The following is a 20298-nucleotide window of genomic DNA, read 5'->3' as shown; positions in this document are numbered from 1 at the left end:
TCATTAAAATGAACTACTGAACTTATTCAGTGATTTAAATGACCGATTTAGTTCACGGCCAGAAAATGAAAGAGTGAACTTATTCAGCAAATTGAACTAGAAGTCCCCACTCTAGCTATTAGCTAACGAGCTCCTGAGGTTTACCCAATCGAGTGGATAGCAATGTGATTGAAATTTTCTGTGCGGAATCGCATAACAATCGAACTACAAACAAAAACAAGGCGACAAGTTCAAGTGTGCGGCCCAACTCTGTGGGGCTCAATCAAATTGATTGACGTCTTAAGAACCGTTAAATTTAAAGCTGGAATATTTTTGTTGTTTTGGTTGCCTGGTGGTGGTGGTGGTGCTGCTGCTGCTGCTGGGTTTCGTTATCTAAAGTCCGGCGGACAGTTGTTGCCAATTACCTTTGTTCTCAGTGATTAACTTTATTGTTATTTGAGTTTTGTGTCGCGTTGCCAAACAATAAACATTCTCTTTGCTCGCTGCCTGCTCTCTCTTCTGCCACACACCCACACACACACACACGTACGCACGCACGCACATTGCTGTAAAAGGTCGCATGATACGCTCGAAGAGCAACACACGCTCCAGCGACTCACGTGTCAGCGATGTTTCCAACTGTTCGCGTCTGCTGGAGCATCCGAGCGCCGCCAGTCAGTACAATGTTGTCCATAGCCATTTTTTGCCCTACGTGCCAACCACAACAACGGCGGCCAGTGTTGCCAACGCCACAACGACCTCAACGTTGACGCCAACGCCGACGCTGACGCCGACGCCAACGCCAGCGTCATCGAACACCGTGACGACCACGTATGTGTCGTCGCCGGGCACGGCGCCCGCCTGCGGCATGACTGCCAATCCGGCTGCCAATAAGTTTTAGTCTTAGGCCACATATATCCAATGCAGCCATATCAGTACCAGTACCAGTTCCAGTTCCTGAACCAGTTCCCGAGGTATGCAGCGACGTTGTTGTAGCCGCCATTTTTGTTGAATGTGTTGTTTAGCTGTGTTATGCCCAGTGTCCTGTAAATTATGTAGTTGCTGTCTTTGTTGTTGTGCCAAAACTGTTGTTGTAAGAACCTAACATTAGAGCTAAGACGTAGTGAGAGTTGCCGTTAACTTCTATAACAAGTAACTAAGCTCCCAATAACTATAACAATTACTAACCCCATGTATGCGCCACCAGACACTCCACACACAACACGCAAGACACACTTAATGTTACGATTATGGCTAAAGTTTAGCTTCAAGCTAAAGCTAATGTTAAAGCTAAAGTTACAGATTTAGTTGTTTAGTCTGCTCTCTTTATGCTATGTACACTTAGACACCTCAACTGAAGATTACGAAACTGTCATAGTACTCCCAAAAAAAAAAAAAAACACTCTTGCGTAACCATATACCATATAAATATATTATATATAAATAGTGTTTAGCAGCGTCTGTATTTTGTTTTCATTTTCATTTCAATTCCCCTTTCCGTTTCCGCTTTTTGTTTACAGTTTTAATGCACGCCATTTTCCAACTTTTAACTAGTTTTATATGACTTCTCCGGCTTTGCCTAATCTTTTTATACCCTTGCAGATAGCATGAAGAAGATAACGACCACTTTATTAGATATATTTATTATATATCAAGAGCAAGATATTCTCGTCTATCGTCTTTCCGTTTTGATAATTAAATTTATGCTAAAGTAAAACTTTGCATAGGATCTTATTGTTTTAGAAGACGGTACATGTATGTATATCATAAAGCTGTCAAAGAACTATCGGTCGAAATTTTTTGTGTGTGAGGCTATTGGTTCGGCTCACAGATCAGCATGGATTCGGCTAAAACCTCAAAATTGCATGCAGAAATGGTTTGAATCCAAGTTATCTATCCTGAAGTTTCCAGCTAAAACTGATTTGTAACTCTTATTATATACTTACAATCATATTAGCTACAAACTCTATAAATAAAGGAAAAAGCAGATTGTCATGGGATATTTTATTATAAAGCTAACTCGATCGAGCTAGGCACGATCGGGCTAAGATGTAGCTCTCGTTCTATTGCAAATATTTCGTTGTAATATATCTAAGCCAACCCTCATGATAACGAGCTTTATTTTGCTCCCAACGAGATATTTTTTTCTCTGTCAAATGACAATGACAATGGCAGCTTAATTTGAACCAGCGATCTCTCTTTGCTTAGTCCAACGCGTCGACATCATTTACCTATCAAGCCGCTCGAAAGGGATAAATCGCATATCTGTCAGGGTATTCAAACTTCGGCACTCCGAAGAGAACTAATCTTACCTATTAATTGCTTATTTTATAACTAAGAAAGCGTAGTATCCAAGTATTTGTGTGCGTAGACCGTGTTTCAATGTAGTCTTGTGCTCGTGCGGATGCATTTGTGTTCCTTCAGTTGCACACATGAGTTAGCTGAATGCCAACCTTACCGGCGCCTGAGTGAATGCCGGCTACACCTGCCATGTTGTAAACGTTGTTGTTGTCCTTATACGTTTATTCATTGTCTGCAAACGAAAAAAATGTAATAAACAATCACTACGTGCTCCACTCCACAGGCTCCCAGTCGGACTCCCATGGCAGCAATGCATCCGCCACCTCGGTGCGCTCGAACCGCAGCAATTCGGTGGCGCCGGGCAAGGTATCCGGCGCTGGTCATCACGAGCGGCACGGCTCCTCGCATCGCCAGCATCACGCACAGCTAAAGTCGCCGCAGGAGGAGTCCCTGATTACGAACATAACCACAAATCCCGTGGCCGAGAGCGTGACCGTCGAAATAATTGAACCAGCCCAAAAGTGAGCATGCAAGTGGCAAAAAAAATAAGAATATATAAAAAAAAATTAAAAGAAAACTAAAAATAATAACACGCATAAACGAGTCAACAAATCGTCGATATCGTCGTTTAATATGCACGCGATAGTAAGCCCAACATAATGCCATTGTTAGAAACTTTTTTAAAAGACAGTTTTTTTTTCCATTTTTCGAAAAATACAAATTTTTGCAAAACCACACACAACAACAAATGCTAACTAATTGCTTACATATACATACAAATATAGATATATATATATATAGATATATATATATATATCTAGTTATATATATATTGCAATCAATGCGTATATTGAATGGATATATACGACTACACTGTGGAAAAAAAATGTTCGAAAAAAAACCTTGCATAACAAATTCATACTAATCTTTTTTCAAAAAAAAAAAATTTAAAAAACGAGCAAAAAAATGTAAAAAAAAAAATAATGATCATGAAAATGAAATACTTTATTAATTTATATAAATATTGTACGCAGATTTAAAGCTTTTATGCCTAGGAGCACAAGCAAAAAATAAAAAAAAAAAAACAAATCGTTTTTGTAGGCAAGATTTAAAAAAGGAATTTAGGAAAATTGAGTTTTTGCTAATATATATATATATTATGTCTTATACGAAAAGTAAAAGCGAAAATCATTGCCAAAACAACAATTGGGACACACAAAATACACAGCAGACTATGTACAATGTACATACGCACAAGGCCTTATCTTATCTATATCTAGATGCAGCTACCGATGTGGCAACGGCTAGTATATATACATATATATAGGTATATGTGTTCCGGCCACACCTCCAATTGCTGCTATCGCCCCCCTCCATAAATATGGATATTATTATTCTTATAGCCAATGCAAGAGCACACACATATATAAAAAAAAATATTCAAAAACCTCGGGACCATATTTTATAATCAAAATATGCGTTTCAATTAACGAAGCACGCACCTTTAGTTCCCACTTAAAACCAATTTGTCAAGTGTTTTATTCGATATTCATTTTTAACTAGCTATTGTTAAACGCTGGCTGAGCTAATGTTTAGGGAACTCGCACAAACACGAAAACCAACAAATAAGCAAAGAAAATCTGAGAAAATCGGAGAAAAGCTAGCACAATGCACACTCAAGTGCCGTAGTTCGAGTTAGTTAGCGCCTAACTAAATCTAAACTATATGCGAGTAGTTGCTAAACATAATAATCGAAATTGACTTCCAGTTAAAGTTATCAACATTTCAGTTCTTTACAACACTGTAACATTTTTGTGCTAAATCTCCACTCACACAAATTTTGTTTTGGAATCCTCTGGAATGGTCGGCCGGGGCTGAGCACTGGGCGAGCCAATAATAGGGGAAGATTCTTCGTGCGTCCAGTGCTGAGCTCACATTTGGCTGGCCAAGAACAATTAAAAAAAAAAAACAAAAAGATATATATATAAAGTTATAGTACTTAGAATGTTGAGTATGTTAAGGTCTTTTGGTTTTCCGCAAAGCCCCCCCTCAACAAAACTCTCATTTGCTTTTGTGCTCAATCAAAGAAGCTTAACTGTGAGAATAACAAAAAAAGGTATACAAAACGTGTTTGTACTTAAAACAAAATGAAACAAAATCATAACAAATAAATAAAAATAACAAAAACCTTAAGCCTAAAGAAATATGCCTAAAATGGTACAATTTAGTAGAGCGAGCGTATATCGCATAATCTTAAACAGAAATACTTGAAACAAAATTCCAGCAAGCAAAAAAAAAGTAAATAAAAATGCTTTAAAAAATATCTATACATATTTAACTAGCTAAAATCGAGTAATTATAAATACGATAAAAAAAAAAAAAGCAACATAATTTTATTCAAATTGCATCGAATTTTTCCTTAAACAGCAAACAAACAATCTTATTTCTAGGACATCAAAAAACTATATGCATACCTTTCTTTCACAAGAGCAGCAAGCATAGAGAATTATAAAAAAAAAGACAAAAGATCAGATGGTAAAGGAAGAAAAAAAAAACAACTTGAGCATTGAAATTTGGGGAAGGATTTCAAGGTTTAACTTGGTTTTTGTGACAACACGTTAATCTAAGCACATATAAAACTAAACTTAAACTTAGATATATATACATCTATATATATATATAGATAAGATTTATGAACATACTCCAGACACTGATTTTTCTATTTACATCAAACTACAAAAAATGTTGAAGGCAGACTTTAAGTAAGCGAATTTTAAATAAGCAAAAAATCATAAGAAACAAATATATATACATCAATATATGCTTTATTTACTTTAAAACTTATACACGAAAAAAAAAAAACATTTAAAAACTAAAAATAAAACATGATTATATACACTTCTTGTCTAGTGAAAATCTATGCGATAAATTCATTTACACTCTACCAAAACAATTTTATACATATACCAAAGGCAAAACATCGTAAATCGTATTAAATAAAAAATAAAATCGATATATATACAAAAGAAAAGCACAGCAAAGCCATGCGGAAACAAAAAAAGAAAAATAATAATATATTATAAATTAAATATGAAAGCTAGAACATCAAAAAAACTGCTGCATTATTCTCCAGATTTCTCATGTGACTCATTCAAAACTAGGCACAAGAACAACAACAACAACAACAACAAGAACAACTAGAAGTTGAGAGTAGTTAATATACTTAGTTTTGACAAAACTTAAGCCGAACCGTAGCCAGGTTTATTTAGCGCGCTAGTTAATCGTTAAGTAAATAAATGCATAACAAGAAAAACGAAAATACTAAAACCAAAAAAAAAATGCTTGATTTTTTCCCAAAAAAACTTCAAGAAGAAGAGAACTTCGTATATTATACATATAAAGTGCATATATATACATATAAATATATATATACAAAATTTAGATTTATATTTAAAAATCAGTTCACTATAATAAAAACTATATACTACCATAACTTAAAAAAAAAACAAAAACAACAACAGTCTTTTTTTATAGTGTGGTACCCCTGAAAACGCTCAGCCTGCCCTCCGGATGCAGCTGCTCCGGCTCCGCACCTGGCAATTCTCGCTTTCCCGTGACGCGCTTGTGGAAGCTTTGCTCGGCCACGTAACGCAGATGCTTGGCACTGCTTGCGCCGGTCTTCTCCACGAATCGATAGAGATGTCCGTTGCGCTGCTGCAGCAGCTCATGCGGATGACCCAGCTCGACGACACGACCCGCATCCATGACCAGGACACGATCCGAATCCATGACCGTGTGCAGGCGATGCGCAATGGTCAGCACCGTGCAGTTGGCGAACTTGGTGTGTATCGCCTCCTGGATAAGCTGATCCGTGCTGCAAAAGCCATAAAGATTAGCTTAATGAACATAACAGGTGCTCAGCCACTTACTCCGGATCCACATTTGCCGTAGCCTCGTCCATGATGAGTATTGTATTGTGCCTCAGAATGGCGCGTGCCAGGCAAATCAGCTGACGCTGACCCATGCTAAAGTTGGCGCCGCCATCGTGCAGCCTGTAGCTGAGGCCACCTTTCAGCGCCGTGACAAAAGCCTTCAGCTTGACGGCGTCCAGCGCCTGCCAGAGTTCCTCGTCCAGCTGATGCTCGAACGGATCCAGGTTGTAGCGCAGCGTGCCCGAAAACAACACCGGATCCTGCGGTATAATCGAGATGCGACTGCGCAAATCATGCAGACCCAATTTGGCAATATCGTAGCCATCGATCTCGATGAGTCCCTCGTTGAGGGCCAGGCGAAAGACCGCCTGCACGACGGAGGATTTGCCGGCGCCCGTGCGACCCACAATGCCCACCTTTTCCTTGGGATGTATGGTGAAGCTCAAGCCCTTCAGCACATAATGCCCATGGTCGCTGTAGCGCAGTCGCAGATCCTGGAAGTGCAGCTGACCCGCACTGGGCCACTTGGCGGGCAGATTGACAGCCGCCTCGGTCTCGTAGGAGGGCTCCGGCGGCAGCTGGACGTACTCCAGCACGCGCTCCACGCTGGTCATCTGGTTCTCCAGCTCGACAGTGTGACCCATGCCCCACTGACAGATGATGCTCAGCGTCATGGACTGCGTTATGGCCAGGCCCACGTCGCCGCTGTAATAGTCCCGATCGAATACCAGAAAACTGAACGTCACCACCAGGATATACAGCACACAGATGAGATCCGTCCAGAAGGCAAAGGCCCGATTCACACTTCCGTACAAATAAACGGCCGAGGTGTTCTCATTTTGATAGCTATGGAAGCCACGCTCTAGGCGCTTGGTCGCATTCAAGGCGCGTATGGTGGTCAGGCCCTTGAACGTCGCATTTGTGTACGAGTAGATGGGACTGCGGGCTGTGGAGGGCAGAGGAAACAGATTAGCTCAGGATGGATGTGCTTTAGGAAAATGCTTCCAGTCAAGAATATATCTATTAATATTTATTATATTTTTTAACTCCCTAAACATATTCCTATGATCCCCGACGGGGTTGCCTACTCACAGATGGTCTCGATGCGCTTGAGGCTTCGGCTGGCGCCTATGTAGAGGCTGCGGGAAAAGTAGAGCAAGGCAATCATCACAATCGCTGGAATCGTCAGCCAATAGTTGGCGATGCTCACAACCAAAAGCACAGCCAGCCCATTCACAAAGAACTCCAGAGATTCCATCATTGACTGCGGCAGGGTAATGTCAATGGCCAGAATGTCGCTGGAGAAGCGATTCAAAATGCGTCCCGAGGTGGCTAACGTAAAGAACTGCATGCTGGCGCGTATGATGCCGCGAAAGAGGAAGTTATGAATACGCAGCGAGATGCGCAGGCACATCATGAAAAAGCCAAAGGTGCGCAGCACATACAGAAACAGGGTGCTCACAATGAGCACAGCGTACAGGGTGACCAGGCGTGTGCGAATCCTGCGGCGTTCCACGGGCGGCTCATTCTCATCCGGTTGCGTCTCCTCCCAGGTGGCCCTATGAGGTAAAAAAACATATGTGTAATATTAATTTTATATAGATATAAGTAACATACTATATATATATTGAGTTAAACGAAACGGGTTGCGGATAGTCGATACTCAATTATTTCAGTTGAACGAATCAAATTTTGGTCCTTATTGAGCTATTCGAGTTGCAGCAAGGCATTTGAATCAATCGATAAAGAACCATGAGCTAATGAAGCTTTCATCAAACTCGACTTCAAACACAACATGTTGCATGTCAAACATGTTGCAAGCGGCTCGAACTTGGTTTTATATGAATGTCATTGGTTTTAGGGCTCTAGAAAATACATACCATTTGGACAGAAAAATGTCCATGGTAGCTTCGAAGCTACGCGCCAGCAGAAAAACAATAAAAATGAGCAGCACCACGAACGGCAGACCGAGCACAGCAAAGTATTGCTTGTAGGTGGTTAGCGTGACCGAGCCCTGGAACTGTTGCTCCTTGTAACGCTGCTCGTGCTCGTCCAGCTGCAATTGGAGCTGCTGCTGCGATAGTGGCTCCTGCGGTGACGCCTCCTCGTAGATGCTATCGGCGCGCACGGCGCGCAGCTTGGCCACCTCGCTGTCGTTGGCGACGGACATGCGAAACCGGATGAGTTTCTTCAGGGACTCATATCTGCCCTGTATGGAGGCGCGTCCGGCCTCCATCAGGACCATGTGATCGGCATGGCGCAGCAGCGCGACACGATGTGTGACCAGGATGCGTATCTTGTCGCTGAGAAACTCATGGAGGCAATGCTGCAGCAGCAGTCGGCCCACATGGGAGTCCACGGCGGAGAGCGGATCGTCCAGCAGATAGATGTCTGCCTTGCGGTAAACAGCTCGCGCCAGGCTAACCCTAGCCTTTTGGCCGCCGCTCAAGCTGGCGCCGGACTCGCCCACAATGGTGGCATCTCCATGCGGCAGCTGCTCAATGTCCTTCTCCAACAGACAGACGCGCAGCACCTCCCTGTAGCGTCGCTCGTCGTAGGGCTCCATGAAGACAATGTTCTCGCGCAGGCTGCAGCGATTCAGCCAGGGCTCTTGCGGCGCATAGCTGATGACGCCATTGAGCTCCACGCTGCCGCTGATTATGTCCAGCTCGCCGAGCAGGGCAGCCAGCAGTGTGCTTTTCCCGGCGCCAACGGTGCCCACAATGCCAACAAACTGCTGCTCCTCGGCCTCGAAGCTGATGTCCTCGATGTGCCGCTGGCGTTTCTCTTGGCTGGACTGATCCCAGCTGGCCGTCAGCTGGCGCAGCGTGACGCTCTTACACAACGCCAGCGGATTATGTAGACGTCCAAAATAGTTGCCATGCTGCAGATCATCGTCTACGTCGGTAAAGTTGTTCACACCGCCATCGGCGGGATCCTCGTGCTGCAGCAGAAAGTCCAACAGGCGGCGGGCCACAACAAACGTCTCCGCCCAGGAGTTAATGGCCAGGGGCCAGAGATGCAGCAGCGAGTGATTCAGATGGTCATAGTAGCTGGACACCATGAACACCTTCTGAGCGGTCACAATGTCGCCAGTGAATACGTATGTGACCAGACACAGGAACAGCGACAGCTTGGAGATCATGTCGGTGCACTGCAGCCCCGCATAGACGTACATGGTGCCGCGTATGGCGGTCATCTCCTTACGGCGCACGCGTGCGATCAGCTTGGCAAATGACTTCTCCCAGGCATACATCTTGATCACCTGCATGGCCGATATGATCTCGTTCATCAGCTTGACACGCTCGTCACCATACTCCGCCGAGAGTCGCTTGAAACGCGCCGTCGCCTTCGCTGCCCACACCTGCAGCGGTATGAAGAGTATAATGGTGGCCATGCCCACCAGAGCAGGCCAGCCGATCACCTGGTAAATAATGTAGCCAAAGATCAGGCCCTCCAGCGGTCCCTTCCAGAGTTCGTGGAAGAAGTAGAAGGTCTCATTAAACTGCGGCAGATCCGTGGACATAAGGGCAATCGCATAGCCGCTCATCCCACTGTTATCCGAGGCCACGGAGACGCGCAGGCACTTCCGGTAGACCAGGCCGGCGCAGGCCAGGCGTATGCGGGCGCCCAGCGCAAACAGATGGAACATAAACGGATGATAGCAGAGCACCTTGACCAGCGAGCACAGGACCACGCCCATGGCGTACAGATAGGCCGACTCCATGGACTCGTATTCGTTGCCTTCCGAAAAGAAGGACACCAGCTTGCCCAGCAGCAGCGGCTGCATAGTGCTACAATACGGGAAATATACGTCATGAAGGAAGACTTCGGGTTGCTTCGACTTACTGCAGGGATATCTCCACCAGAGAGTAGAGTATGCAAATGGGCACAAATTTCGCTCCGTACGCCTGGAAGATCATGTGCAGCACACTGGGCTGCGGGCGTTTCAGTTCGCGCTCCCAATGGCCCAGCAGATCTTGGGATACCTTTGTACTATCCAGGCAGGGTACATTCGCATACAAATCCGCGGGCTCAATGGATTTGCCATGGCCTTTGCGCAAAATCTCACGTGACCAGCTGACAAAAACAAAACGTCGGGGGATTATTCTTGACGAACTGTCTGTTATGGCTAAGTTATTTTTTTTTTAATTAAATCTAATTAAGAGTAGCCGAAATTTTCCACTCCTACAACTCGGACAATTTAGTATCTATTCAAAATTTCCCACTCCCATAATTCATTCAAATCTGATGCAATTTTCACGAGGATTAAGTCTTTGTTCATGACTTGGCCTCTAGATTAATTTGTCATCTAAATCTGGCAACATTATTCGTGATCAAAATTCGTTTAAAAATTATACCCTCAAATATCCTATATAGGTTACAATTTCCCACCCCCATAACTCAGTCAAATCACAACCGATTTTCATAAGCTTTGGCTTTGTGTTCATGGTTTGGCCTCTAGATTAGATTACGCATTTAAATCTGGCAAAACGTTATTCGTGTTAAATATAATTTAGTTGTTTCCTGCTCTTAGTCACGGCTACAGATAGCCAAAGGTTAGTCTGATCAGTCGTTTATAAATAGTTAGTCAGCTCTTTATCATGCAAACAGACAATCAAAGGGACGATCAGATAATGCTTGATCGATTCAATTTGTTTGGAGTGTATTTGCTTGACAGTCATAGCACAATTTTATTAAAGCCTGTTAGATCAGGCTAGACAAAAAATACTTGGGTTAAGACAGTTGCGACACAGTTGTGGAATAATTTGAAATAACAAGAACTGTAACTTTGGCACATTCTGAAAAGCGTTGCGAACACTGTCATAAATCTGGGCGCGATTTGCTCTTCAGGTTTATCTTATCTTACGGCGACAGGCGACAGGAGCATAGCACATGTTGTAACACAATTATTCAGCATTTGATCAAATACGAAATTAGCCACACATAGCGTATACGTAATGTCTCATACATTGCGTATACGTAGAGCACTTTAAATTTTCTTAATCCCTCCAATTTATGGTTAGACATTCTTGAAGGCCATTTATAGTGGGATTTATGGATCGCGCGCACTCACATAAAAAACCACTTGGAGAAGAAATTCGCCTTTAGCACCGGATTTGGTTTGCGTTCCTCCTTTGTCGCGCACATTGTTTGGCATGGGCTTCACAAAGCTGGCCAACTTGCAGCTCCAAAAATTCACTAACTGTATATATATCAGCTATATGCTTCCTATATCACAGAAGGTATATATTTCACTCAATATCAATATCCTTTAACACAATTCGTTGCCGTGGCCGTTGCCTTTGACGCTTCGCTCGTTACTGATTTGGCGTGTGTGAAAAGCGTTTGATTTTTAACTAAATGTTGCGCCACCTTCCCGAATCATCGCTATAAATCAATGATCCAGGCTGCCCGCCCTATCGCACCACTTGGTGGCGGTTTTATCTAAATGCCGCCTGACAGCAAATCATCAGCCGAACTGCAGTCGCAACCACAGCTCGCGAGTCGCGGCCAGAAAACATGGCCACGGCCGTAGTTCAGGGCAACAGTTAGCTCCAAAATACGAAAACTGAGTAATACCCATATTGAATACCCAGTAGCTAGTTTAGAAGAAAGTATAACACAATTCCAACAAACAGAAAGAAACATCTTTAAACTATCTAATCGCGTTGGCTTAGAGTCTATATGATCAAGAGCGCAACAGATCAAGTTTATTTTTAAACAATTAAACTTCTTAATTCAGTCAATAATTATCGATAACAACCGCCAGTGTCCGAAATCGATAAATATCGATCACCATCCAAGACTGGTTATAGCCTAAACAAATCTAAACTAGTTGGAAATACATTTCTCTACTTCCACCGTAATCAAAGGCATTTTAAGCGCTATTCTCTTTGTTTCTGGTATATATGTACAATATAATGCCATCTTAGAACTCTCCTAATTTCACAAAAGATCTCAAACTGAACACGGATGTTATCAAAGACTTAATTTTACACATAAAAGTATGCAACCAGCTATAAAAAGTTGCTCTTAGTTAAGTACAGGGTATCTAATAGTCGGGCAGCCACGACTAGTGCACACTAGCTAGCATTTTGTGGTTGTTTATTTTAATCAGTTATTCGAACTATGTTTTATTACAGTTTTTAGCTATTGACAATTTTGATTAAAGCTCGTCCCACTTAACAAAAAGTGTTTTTCATCAAGTTTTTATCTGTTTCAGATGTACGATATGTATTGTACATTTTATGACTATTTATAAATAACAGGTAATAGCACTTGAGGCGTACAAAATTAATATATTATTTGGTGTAATAACTCTCAGGCACTTTTATTGAGATTTTGTACGTAAATAGCTACATACATAAGTACAATTTCATAATGCTACGCTATATAGTAAATTAATACTACATATTGTATATAGTAGATGTATAAAAAAAATAGCACTGACATAATTTGATTAAAGTTGCATTTTGATTTGTGCAAATTGCTTTCGAGTTCTACAATTATATATGAAGACATAGCGGAGGCATATTTGTAGATATCCTAACGGAAGAGTTGCATTCTTAAATTCGGCATTTGTAGTTTTAAGTAACAAGTTAACAATTGAATCACGCTAGCATACATAGATATATGTACATACTTATATACGGAATTAGGGCTTAGACAATTACAAGTACAAAACAGAAATTAAAGTTAAGTACAACATAACGCGATGTACGCTCATAATACTTTCAGTTCCCAATGCTATACATCTTAAGTAAGTTTGTGTGTGTATTTGTGTGTAAGTTGTGATTGTGCTACTCCTTCTGCTCGTGCAGCGCTGCGGTGAGATTAAGGTCCTCGGCAGGCACACGTTCATCTAACAGTCGCTTGCTGTAGCTCTCCTCGGCGGCTTGCTGCAGTGCATTCGCCGTCGCTGAGCCCGTGTTGTCCACCAAATGCCGCAAATAACCACCGGAGCGTTGCAGCAGCTCATAGGCATGTCCGAGTTCGCGCACCTCGCCCGCATCCATGACCAGCACACGATCCGAATCCATAACAGTATGCAGTCGATGCGCAATTGTGAGCACCGTACAGTTGGCAAACTTGGAGCGTATCGTTTGCTGAATCAGCTTGTCAGTTCTGCGAGAAGAGAGCAGCGTTTTAGTAAAATGCTTCAGAATAAAATCAAATATCAATGCTTACTCTGGATCCACATTCGCCGTAGCCTCATCCAGTATTAGCACGCGATTGTTGCGCAATATCGCGCGTGCAAGGCACACAAGCTGGCGCTGACCCACGCTGAAATTGGAGCCGCCATCGTACATGCGACAATTGAGTCCACCAATGAGCGTGGATACATAGGAACGCAGCTCGACATCGCCCAGCGCCTTCCACATCTCATCGTCCGTACGCTCATCCATCGGATCCAGATTATAGCGCAGTGTACCCGAGAACAGCACCGGATCCTGGGGTATAATCGAGATGCGACTGCGCAAATCGTGCAAGCCCATATGCTCAATGTCCACATCATCGATGCGTATCATGCCCTCGTTGCAGGCCAAACGGAATATGGACTGTATAATTGAAGATTTGCCAGCACCGGTGCGACCCACAATGCCAATTTTCTCGCGCGACTCAATGGTAAAGTTCAGGTCCCGCAGCACCGGGGCCTCTTTGGGTGAGTAGCGCAATTTGAAATTGATGAATTCGATGCGTCCCTTGCTGGGCCACTCGGTTTTCGGTTTAAATTTCTCGGGCGTCTCCAGCGGCGGCTCCGACGGCTGTTCCGTATACTCGAGCACGCGCTCTACACTTGTCATCTCATTCTCCAGCTCGGCTGTCTGACGCATGCCCCACTGGCACATGCCCGTCATGGTTGTGCTGTGCAATATGGCCAGACCAACATCGCCGCTGTTGAACTCGTTGCGCAGCAACAGGAAACTAAATGTGACTGCCGTCATATAGCCAATGCACAACAGATCCGACCATAGGGCAAACGCGCGTGTACAGGAGAGGAACAGAAACCAGGCCGAGGTATTTGCATTCTGATACTCGTGAAACTCCGTCTCCAAGGCGCTCTGTGCCTGCAGAGCACGAACCGTAGTCAGGCCCTGGAACGTTTGATTTGTCAGCGAGTAGACAGGACTGCGAGCTGCAAGCATAAAAATTATTCAATCAAGGAGCCAATAAAATACAACATTTAGAGACTTACATATGCCCTCCAGTCTTTTCACGCTGCGGCTGGTGTTCACATAGAGATAACGTATGCAGGCTAAAACGACGACAATCACGGCGGCGGGCACCAGCAGCCAATAATTGGCAATGGCCACAATGATCAGAACGCCGGAGACATCAATGGCAAACTGCAAGTGCAAAGATCACGTTAATATAACTATCTATCAGGAAAAACATGTGTTTAATTTATCAAAAATACTTTGATCGGGCAAAGGCTGATAATTCTAGTTAGTCAATCAAAATATTTATATCTAATAACGGGTATTTATCGTGCCTTACTAGACTGATTGACAGTCAGTAGAAACACTTTTATATATCTCTATAATGCTTACAGCCAGGCAATCGAGCAGCGTGTGCGGCAGATCTGTATCCACCGTGCGTATATCCTTGGAGAATCGATTTAAAATGCGACCCGATGAGTTTGTATTGAAAAAATACATGCTGGCGCGCGTGATGCCGCGAAAGAGACGATCGTGCAACCGCAAGGAGATGCGCAGACACATCCGAAAGTAGCCAAAGGTGCGCATAAGGTAAACAATAAGCGTTGCGGCCAGAATAACAGCATAGAATAAGACTAGCTGCTGGCGAACGTCATCCTCGGCGCTCTCATAACTTGTCGGTGCAGCCGTATTGACTGTATCATTGGCAGGCGCCTCGGTGGACAAATCCAACGTGGCATTAACAGCCGCAGGCAGAGCAATTGTGCTGCCATTTAGCGCAATCTTCTCCTCCCAAATGACCCTAAAGAATATAAACGAATAAATGAATTATATTTTGATTGAGTTTTCAAGGTCACCAGCATCTTACCAGCGTGAGAGGAAGTAGTCTACGCCCGTGAGCATCACCCTGGCGCAAATGAAGAGCACCACAATCAAGCCCAGCAGAAATGTGCTCTCCAGCGCCTTGAAGTACGAGGCGTATACACTAAACTTGACCGCGCCCACACTCTGCTGCTCCTGGTTGAGCTCCTCGACAGTTTCATCGGGTCGCAACAGCGGATTGTGCTGGTGATGTTCCATGCTCTTCTCGGAATCGCTGCGCGACATATGACTGCTAACGCTGTGCGTATCGATGCCGCTCTCGTCGTGCGTCTGCTCCAAAAACTGGAATTGGCGCGAGCGCTGCAGCTCCTGATAGCTGCCCTGGGCCACAACCTTGCCGCTGGACATCAGCAGCAGGTGCTCCACATCGAACAGATACTGCAGCTGATGTGTGACCAATATGCGTATCTTATTGGATAGAAAGTCGCGTATGCATTTCTCAAAGATGTGCTTGCCCACATGTGTGTCGACGGCGGACAGCGGATCGTCCAGCAGATAGATATCTGCCTTACGGTAAACAGCACGTGCTAGATTCACGCGTGCCTTTTGACCGCCACTGAGGCTGACGCCACGCTCACCGACCACAGTTAAATCCCCCCTGGGCAGCAGCTCCATGTCGCGTTCCAAGGCGCACGCCTTGATCACCTTCTTGTACCGGCGCTCATTGTAGTCCTCCACAAAGACAATATTGTCGCGTATGGTGCCCTCGAAGACCCACGGCTCCTGTGCCGCATACGATATTTTGCCATGAACTAAAGCCTCGCCCTGATCAATGCCCACCTCGCCGAGCAGCACGTTCAGAAAGCTGGACTTGCCCGCACCAACGGGACCCACGACAGCTGTCAATGTCTGATCCTGAATATCGGTGCTGAAGCTATCGATGGCGCAATTGGAGTGGCCATCACTTGCGTCCCACGAGGCGGTAACATTCTTTAGGATCACACACTTCTGGGTCGCCTCGGGGCAATAGTCGCGCAGCCGATTAGGCGGCTGTGCTTGCGTCATCTGCGGCTGACCATTGACCAGCAGCGAGCCGTTGAGCTCCAAATTTTTCAGTTTGTCCTCTTCCGTTAGCTTGCGCTTGTTCTTAGACTGCTTGGCGTCGGCCTCCAAATTGATGGGCACCTCGGCCTTGTCGCCATCCAGCAGAAATTCCTTGCAGCGTCGCGACGATACCAAAGCCTCCGCTATGAATGTCAAAGATAGAGGCCAAAAGTGCACCATAGAGTCGTTTAGCATGTTGAAGTAGGAGGAGACCATGTAGACCTTCTTGGCGGTCAGCGCGTCACCCAAATATACATATGAGCACAGAGCTAGAAACACGGATAGCGGGGAGATCATCGAAGTGCAGCTGAGCGCTGCATGAATGTAGGCGGTGCCGCGTATGGCCTTCACTTCCTTGAGTCGAACCTCGGCAACGACGCGTGCAAAGGACTTCTCCCAGGCATACATTTTGATCACCTGTATGCCCTGTATAATCTCGTTCATTAGCTTTACGCGCATGTCTGTGCGCTCCGCCGTCTTCTGGCGATAATAGGCCGCCTTTTTGGCTGCCCACGCCTGTAGCGGTATAAAGCTGAGCATAAAGGAGACGCCTATGACAGCGGACATGCCGATCTCGCGATACATCAAATAACCAATGAGTATCGATTCCATTGGTCCCTTCCATGTGTCATGCAGAAAACATAGCGCCACATCGAAGCGTCCCAAATCGTTGGACAGTATGTTGATGGCGCGTGCGCGTAGACCATCATTGCTGCTGCTCTTGGAGACCTGCAGGCACTTGCGGTAGATGAGCCCTGAGAGGGCTAGGCGCAGTTTGGTGCCCACTTGAAATATATAAAAGATGAACGGATGAAATGTCAACACAGGCACCAGCATGCACACCACAATGCCGAGCGCATAGCAGTACGCCTCCGACTCGCTTATCGTTGTCTGATCTGCCGCAAAATAACCAACCAGACAGCCCAGAAACAAGGGCATTACGGATCTGCAATTGAAAATCAAGAATTAGCTCTATTGTCTATCATATATCAGTTGTTGTGCATACTTGCAACAGGACTCGACCATGGAGAAGGCTATGCCCAGCGGCATAAATACGCTGCCATATGCACGAAATATCATGCGCACGACGCTCGGATTGCTGCGTTTCTTCTCATCCTCCCACAAGTCGCTGAACTTGCTCGTCACGCGCTCGCTGTCCAGCGTTTTTCGATGCTGATACAGCTCCTCATCTGTGAGTGGGCCCTGTAGGCCGCGCTTGAACAGATCTCGCATCCACCTGAAATTAATTGAGACCTTAATTAAATTCATTCAAAATACAAAAGGCGTTACTAATCGTTAAATACACATTTGTTTCTAGAAATACCATTTGTCGAGCGACCACTGTACTTTGATAAGACAAAAAATATACTCGCTATAACTAATTACATTTGTGTACAGTTTTTATGGGGCTTCATTAATGATTGTTGTTCTGATTTTCAAGGTCTAACAGCAAGTTAATTTGTAATTAACTAAGCTTCTGAGCTTTATATGTTGTCTAGGTACTAAAACAACATCTATGCCCTGCGACTGATAAGTCAGATAACAAGCTCGTTATTACATTGTTATACATTCCTAAAAACTACACCTAATCATATTATGCAAATAAACATTTTACGGTTTTATGAAGTGTTATTAACGCCTTTATCGATAAACAGCATGTTGCTAAGGCTTTAAATTCTTTGGAGATTATAAAAGCGTGAAAATTTTTTAAATTTTCTAACAACAAAGTCAACAAGATGAACATATTTTCGGGCACTGGAGTTTAAATATCCCTTCTGGCATGTAACAGCTGTTAATGGTTAACAGTTCTGTTAACTTATTAATATGTGCTATGTTAAACATTTTTGTGATCATAAAATATGCGTGATTCCCGACCACTTGTTATCATATTTTTATATACACCCTAAAATAGCTTTTGATACTAAAATAAACAACTGTTTGCATGGAAACAAACAATATATATTTAGTAAAAATATTATTAAGTATAGGTAGAAAATTCACAACATAGTTGTTAATAAAAATAAAATAAAAAAATCCAGATTACTGCAGTTTATTGTATATCATATACAATATTATTCGATTTGTAAGCCATATTTATTCAATGCCTTTTTAATAAAAATCTTCCAAAGTAATTTTAATCAAAGTGAACATATGCGCGTCTGTACACTGTACATATATGTATAAGCTATATGTACATCCATATGCACGAATTAATTCAGTACATTTGTAATTGCTTATATACTGATAAGAATATAGCCTTCACAGCCCCAGTGACATCTAATATGTATGATTTATGAAGCAAAAAACACAATTTCCGTGAAATTTGCCCGGTAAAAAAGTGAGAAGACGGTGAATAACCTCTGCAAAAACAACAATTATTGCTTACACCTAAACGCCTATATACGGTATGTACGCACATGTGTGTGGGATCTATGTGTGTGAGCACATATATTGGCAGTGTTGCCAGCTTTTCAAACGAGAAACGGCTAGTCTAGCGGGAGAAGGAGATTTCTGTGCTTTCTATATATTGGTTTTATATAATTTCAATATTTACTTGGCGACTCTCTGCTTTATCATAAATATTTTTATTTCGAAAAATACCACTGACAGCTGTTTTTTTTTTAAATTTGTTCGCACTAAAAAAGCTAAATTTGGCCAGAAATAAGCTGAGCTGACAACACTAAATATTAGTAATAGGTACATACATACACACATGCATAAATGCATGTGGATGGACTTTAAATACAGCTTGACACGTGCTATCGAGCTGAGCATGAAAATCGGCCTGTGCACAAAGTACATATACGATTTACCGTTAATGCTGCGCTCATAACTAACATGTGTGTGTGTGTGTTATGGCTGCGCATGTATGGGAACGTTAGAGGGGAAGAACCAGAACTTGTAACTTACCAAAAACTCCATTGTGAGAATAGATTTGCATTTGTGTAGGGATTTTTTGGACGTACAATCTTTCTTCTGGTACGGTTCATAATATGCGATTCGTTCTGTTTATTTTAGGCGCAATTTATATCAGTTGCGCGTTTACCGTTACGCCACCAAATTACAAGTAAAACGCAAATCGAGCTGGCGTTTGCTGCTTCCTCTTTGCAATTGACTGCTTTATTAATATTTTATGCACACTCACTCTCTGCCCACAGCAATTTACATATATTAATATAATGCATATACATATATATGTATATATACTGCCGGCAACAACACTGCTGCTGTAAATTGTCTAGGGTCGAGGTCAGTAACGAATTTTATTTCGTTTCCACTTCTCATTCAGAATTAACCGTTTGTTGCTGTGTTTGACCTGGCAACAAACAAAGCAAAGGCAAATGCAAACTGCAATTTGCCGAGAAATCGCCTTTGTTTCGTATGGTAATCGAACAGTTGAAACTCACACACACACACAAATAACAAGCACTTTAAATTTAGTCGTTGCCTTCTGTAATTAATTATAATTTACACAATTATTACGCGAAGAATAACAATGTGTAATATTAGCGAACCGATGCACGTCTTTTCGGTTCGATTTCTGAAATGGCAATGGTAGAATTGATGAGAGCGATAGAAAAAGAAAACTTTTGAATAAACCTCAGCCGAAAAGAGAGAGAAAGAGAGCACTAATGCGTGCTGCCTGATTGCTACTCTGTTTTCGACGCTCCGGCAACTACACTACGTCACCCTGTTGGTCACTGCTGTTGAAATATATGGTGCGTATGTGTTTTAAATTAAAAAACTGTGCTATGATTGGGCACAGTGAAATTTAAGGACTGTTTTATTAATTGGCTTCATTTCAATTGACATTAAAAACTTAATACGAAAAACAATGGCATTGTATATTATTATATACAACTTTCTATAAATCGTACATAGTTTATTTTGAACGATTTAATACAAATATATGAAATATGCTGGTAATAATAAATTAATAGTTGACACAAAACGTACCCAAATAATAAATTAAATTACACTTTATTATTTTCGTGTAG

At 43.0% G+C, this 20298-nt stretch overlaps 3 protein-coding genes across 8 annotated transcripts in view; 1 reads left to right on the top strand and 2 right to left on the bottom strand.

The window, feature by feature from the left end:
• LOC115764228 overlaps nt 1–3009 on the top strand; it is a 33866-nt gene extending 30857 nt beyond the window's left edge. For 3 of the 5 annotated variants that reach the window (XR_004018014.1, XR_004018012.1, XR_004018013.1), the window contains 2 exons: nt 555–953; nt 2564–2626. Coding sequence is in view for 2 of the 5 variants with exons in the window: in XM_030707142.1 (XP_030563002.1) it covers nt 2564–2805 (242 nt within the window). In the remaining 3 variants the exon portion in view is untranslated. Of the gene's footprint in view, nt 1–554; nt 954–2563 lie in introns of all 5 variants that reach the window. The other 2 variants (XM_030707142.1, XM_030707143.1) reach the window with 2 other exon arrangements.
• A 2799-nt stretch (nt 3010–5808) lies between these two features.
• On the bottom strand, nt 5809–11363 carry LOC115764199 (probable multidrug resistance-associated protein lethal(2)03659). Its single transcript, XM_030707087.1, has 6 exons — nt 11290–11363; nt 10062–10292; nt 8093–10006; nt 7305–7771; nt 6210–7158; nt 5809–6154 (listed from the first exon to the last, which is right to left on the bottom strand). Exons 1-6 carry the CDS (start codon nt 11361–11363, stop codon nt 5809–5811), a joined length of 3981 nt encoding a protein of 1326 aa, XP_030562947.1.
• Nucleotides 11364–11933: 570 nt separating this feature from the next.
• LOC115764021 (probable multidrug resistance-associated protein lethal(2)03659) lies at nt 11934–20037 on the bottom strand. Of its 2 annotated transcripts, XM_030706852.1 has the most exons (8): nt 19991–20037; nt 19211–19841; nt 17307–17537; nt 15243–17246; nt 14768–15176; nt 14413–14563; nt 13404–14352; nt 13016–13340 (listed from the first exon to the last, which is right to left on the bottom strand). In XM_030706852.1, the coding sequence occupies exons 2-8, from the start codon at nt 19288–19290 to the stop codon at nt 13016–13018; spliced, it is 4149 nt and encodes a 1382-aa protein (XP_030562712.1). In that variant the 5' UTR covers nt 19291–19841; nt 19991–20037. The 2 variants fall into 2 exon arrangements, with proteins under 2 accessions (XP_030562713.1, XP_030562712.1); XM_030706853.1 differs by lacking the exon at nt 19991–20037 and having other exon boundaries at nt 11934–13340; nt 19211–19290.
• Between the last annotated feature and the right edge of the window lie 261 nt (nt 20038–20298).

Source organism: Drosophila novamexicana, unplaced genomic scaffold (assembly GCF_003285875.2).
Source record: "Drosophila novamexicana strain 15010-1031.04,08,12 unplaced genomic scaffold, DnovRS2.1 tig00000817-arrow-arrow-pilon, whole genome shotgun sequence".
Taxonomy (NCBI): Eukaryota; Metazoa; Arthropoda; class Insecta; order Diptera; family Drosophilidae; genus Drosophila; species Drosophila novamexicana.
The sequence above is the reverse complement of the archived record's forward strand: the minus strand, read 5'-3'. Positions and strand labels throughout refer to the sequence as shown.

Coding starts and splice junctions, on each gene's coding strand:
- LOC115764199 (XM_030707087.1), bottom strand. CDS start 11,363: ATGTGCGCGACAAAGGAGGAACGCAAACCAAATCCGGTGCTAAAGGCG. Junction 7,772..8,092: donor GACATTTTTCTGTCCAAATG/GTATGTATTTTC, acceptor TTTACCTCATAG/GGCCACCTGGGAGGAGACGC. Junction 7,159..7,304: donor CAAGCGCATCGAGACCATCT/GTGAGTAGGCAA, acceptor TGCCCTCCACAG/CCCGCAGTCCCATCTACTCG.
- LOC115764021 (XM_030706852.1), bottom strand. CDS start 19,290: ATGAACCGTACCAGAAGAAAGATTGTACGTCCAAAAAATCCCTACACA. Junction 17,538..19,210: donor TTCTCACAATGGAGTTTTTG/GTAAGTTACAAG, acceptor AATTAATTTCAG/GTGGATGCGAGATCTGTTCA. Junction 14,564..14,767: donor CGCTGCTCGATTGCCTGGCT/GTAAGCATTATA, acceptor TTGCACTTGCAG/TTTGCCATTGATGTCTCCGG.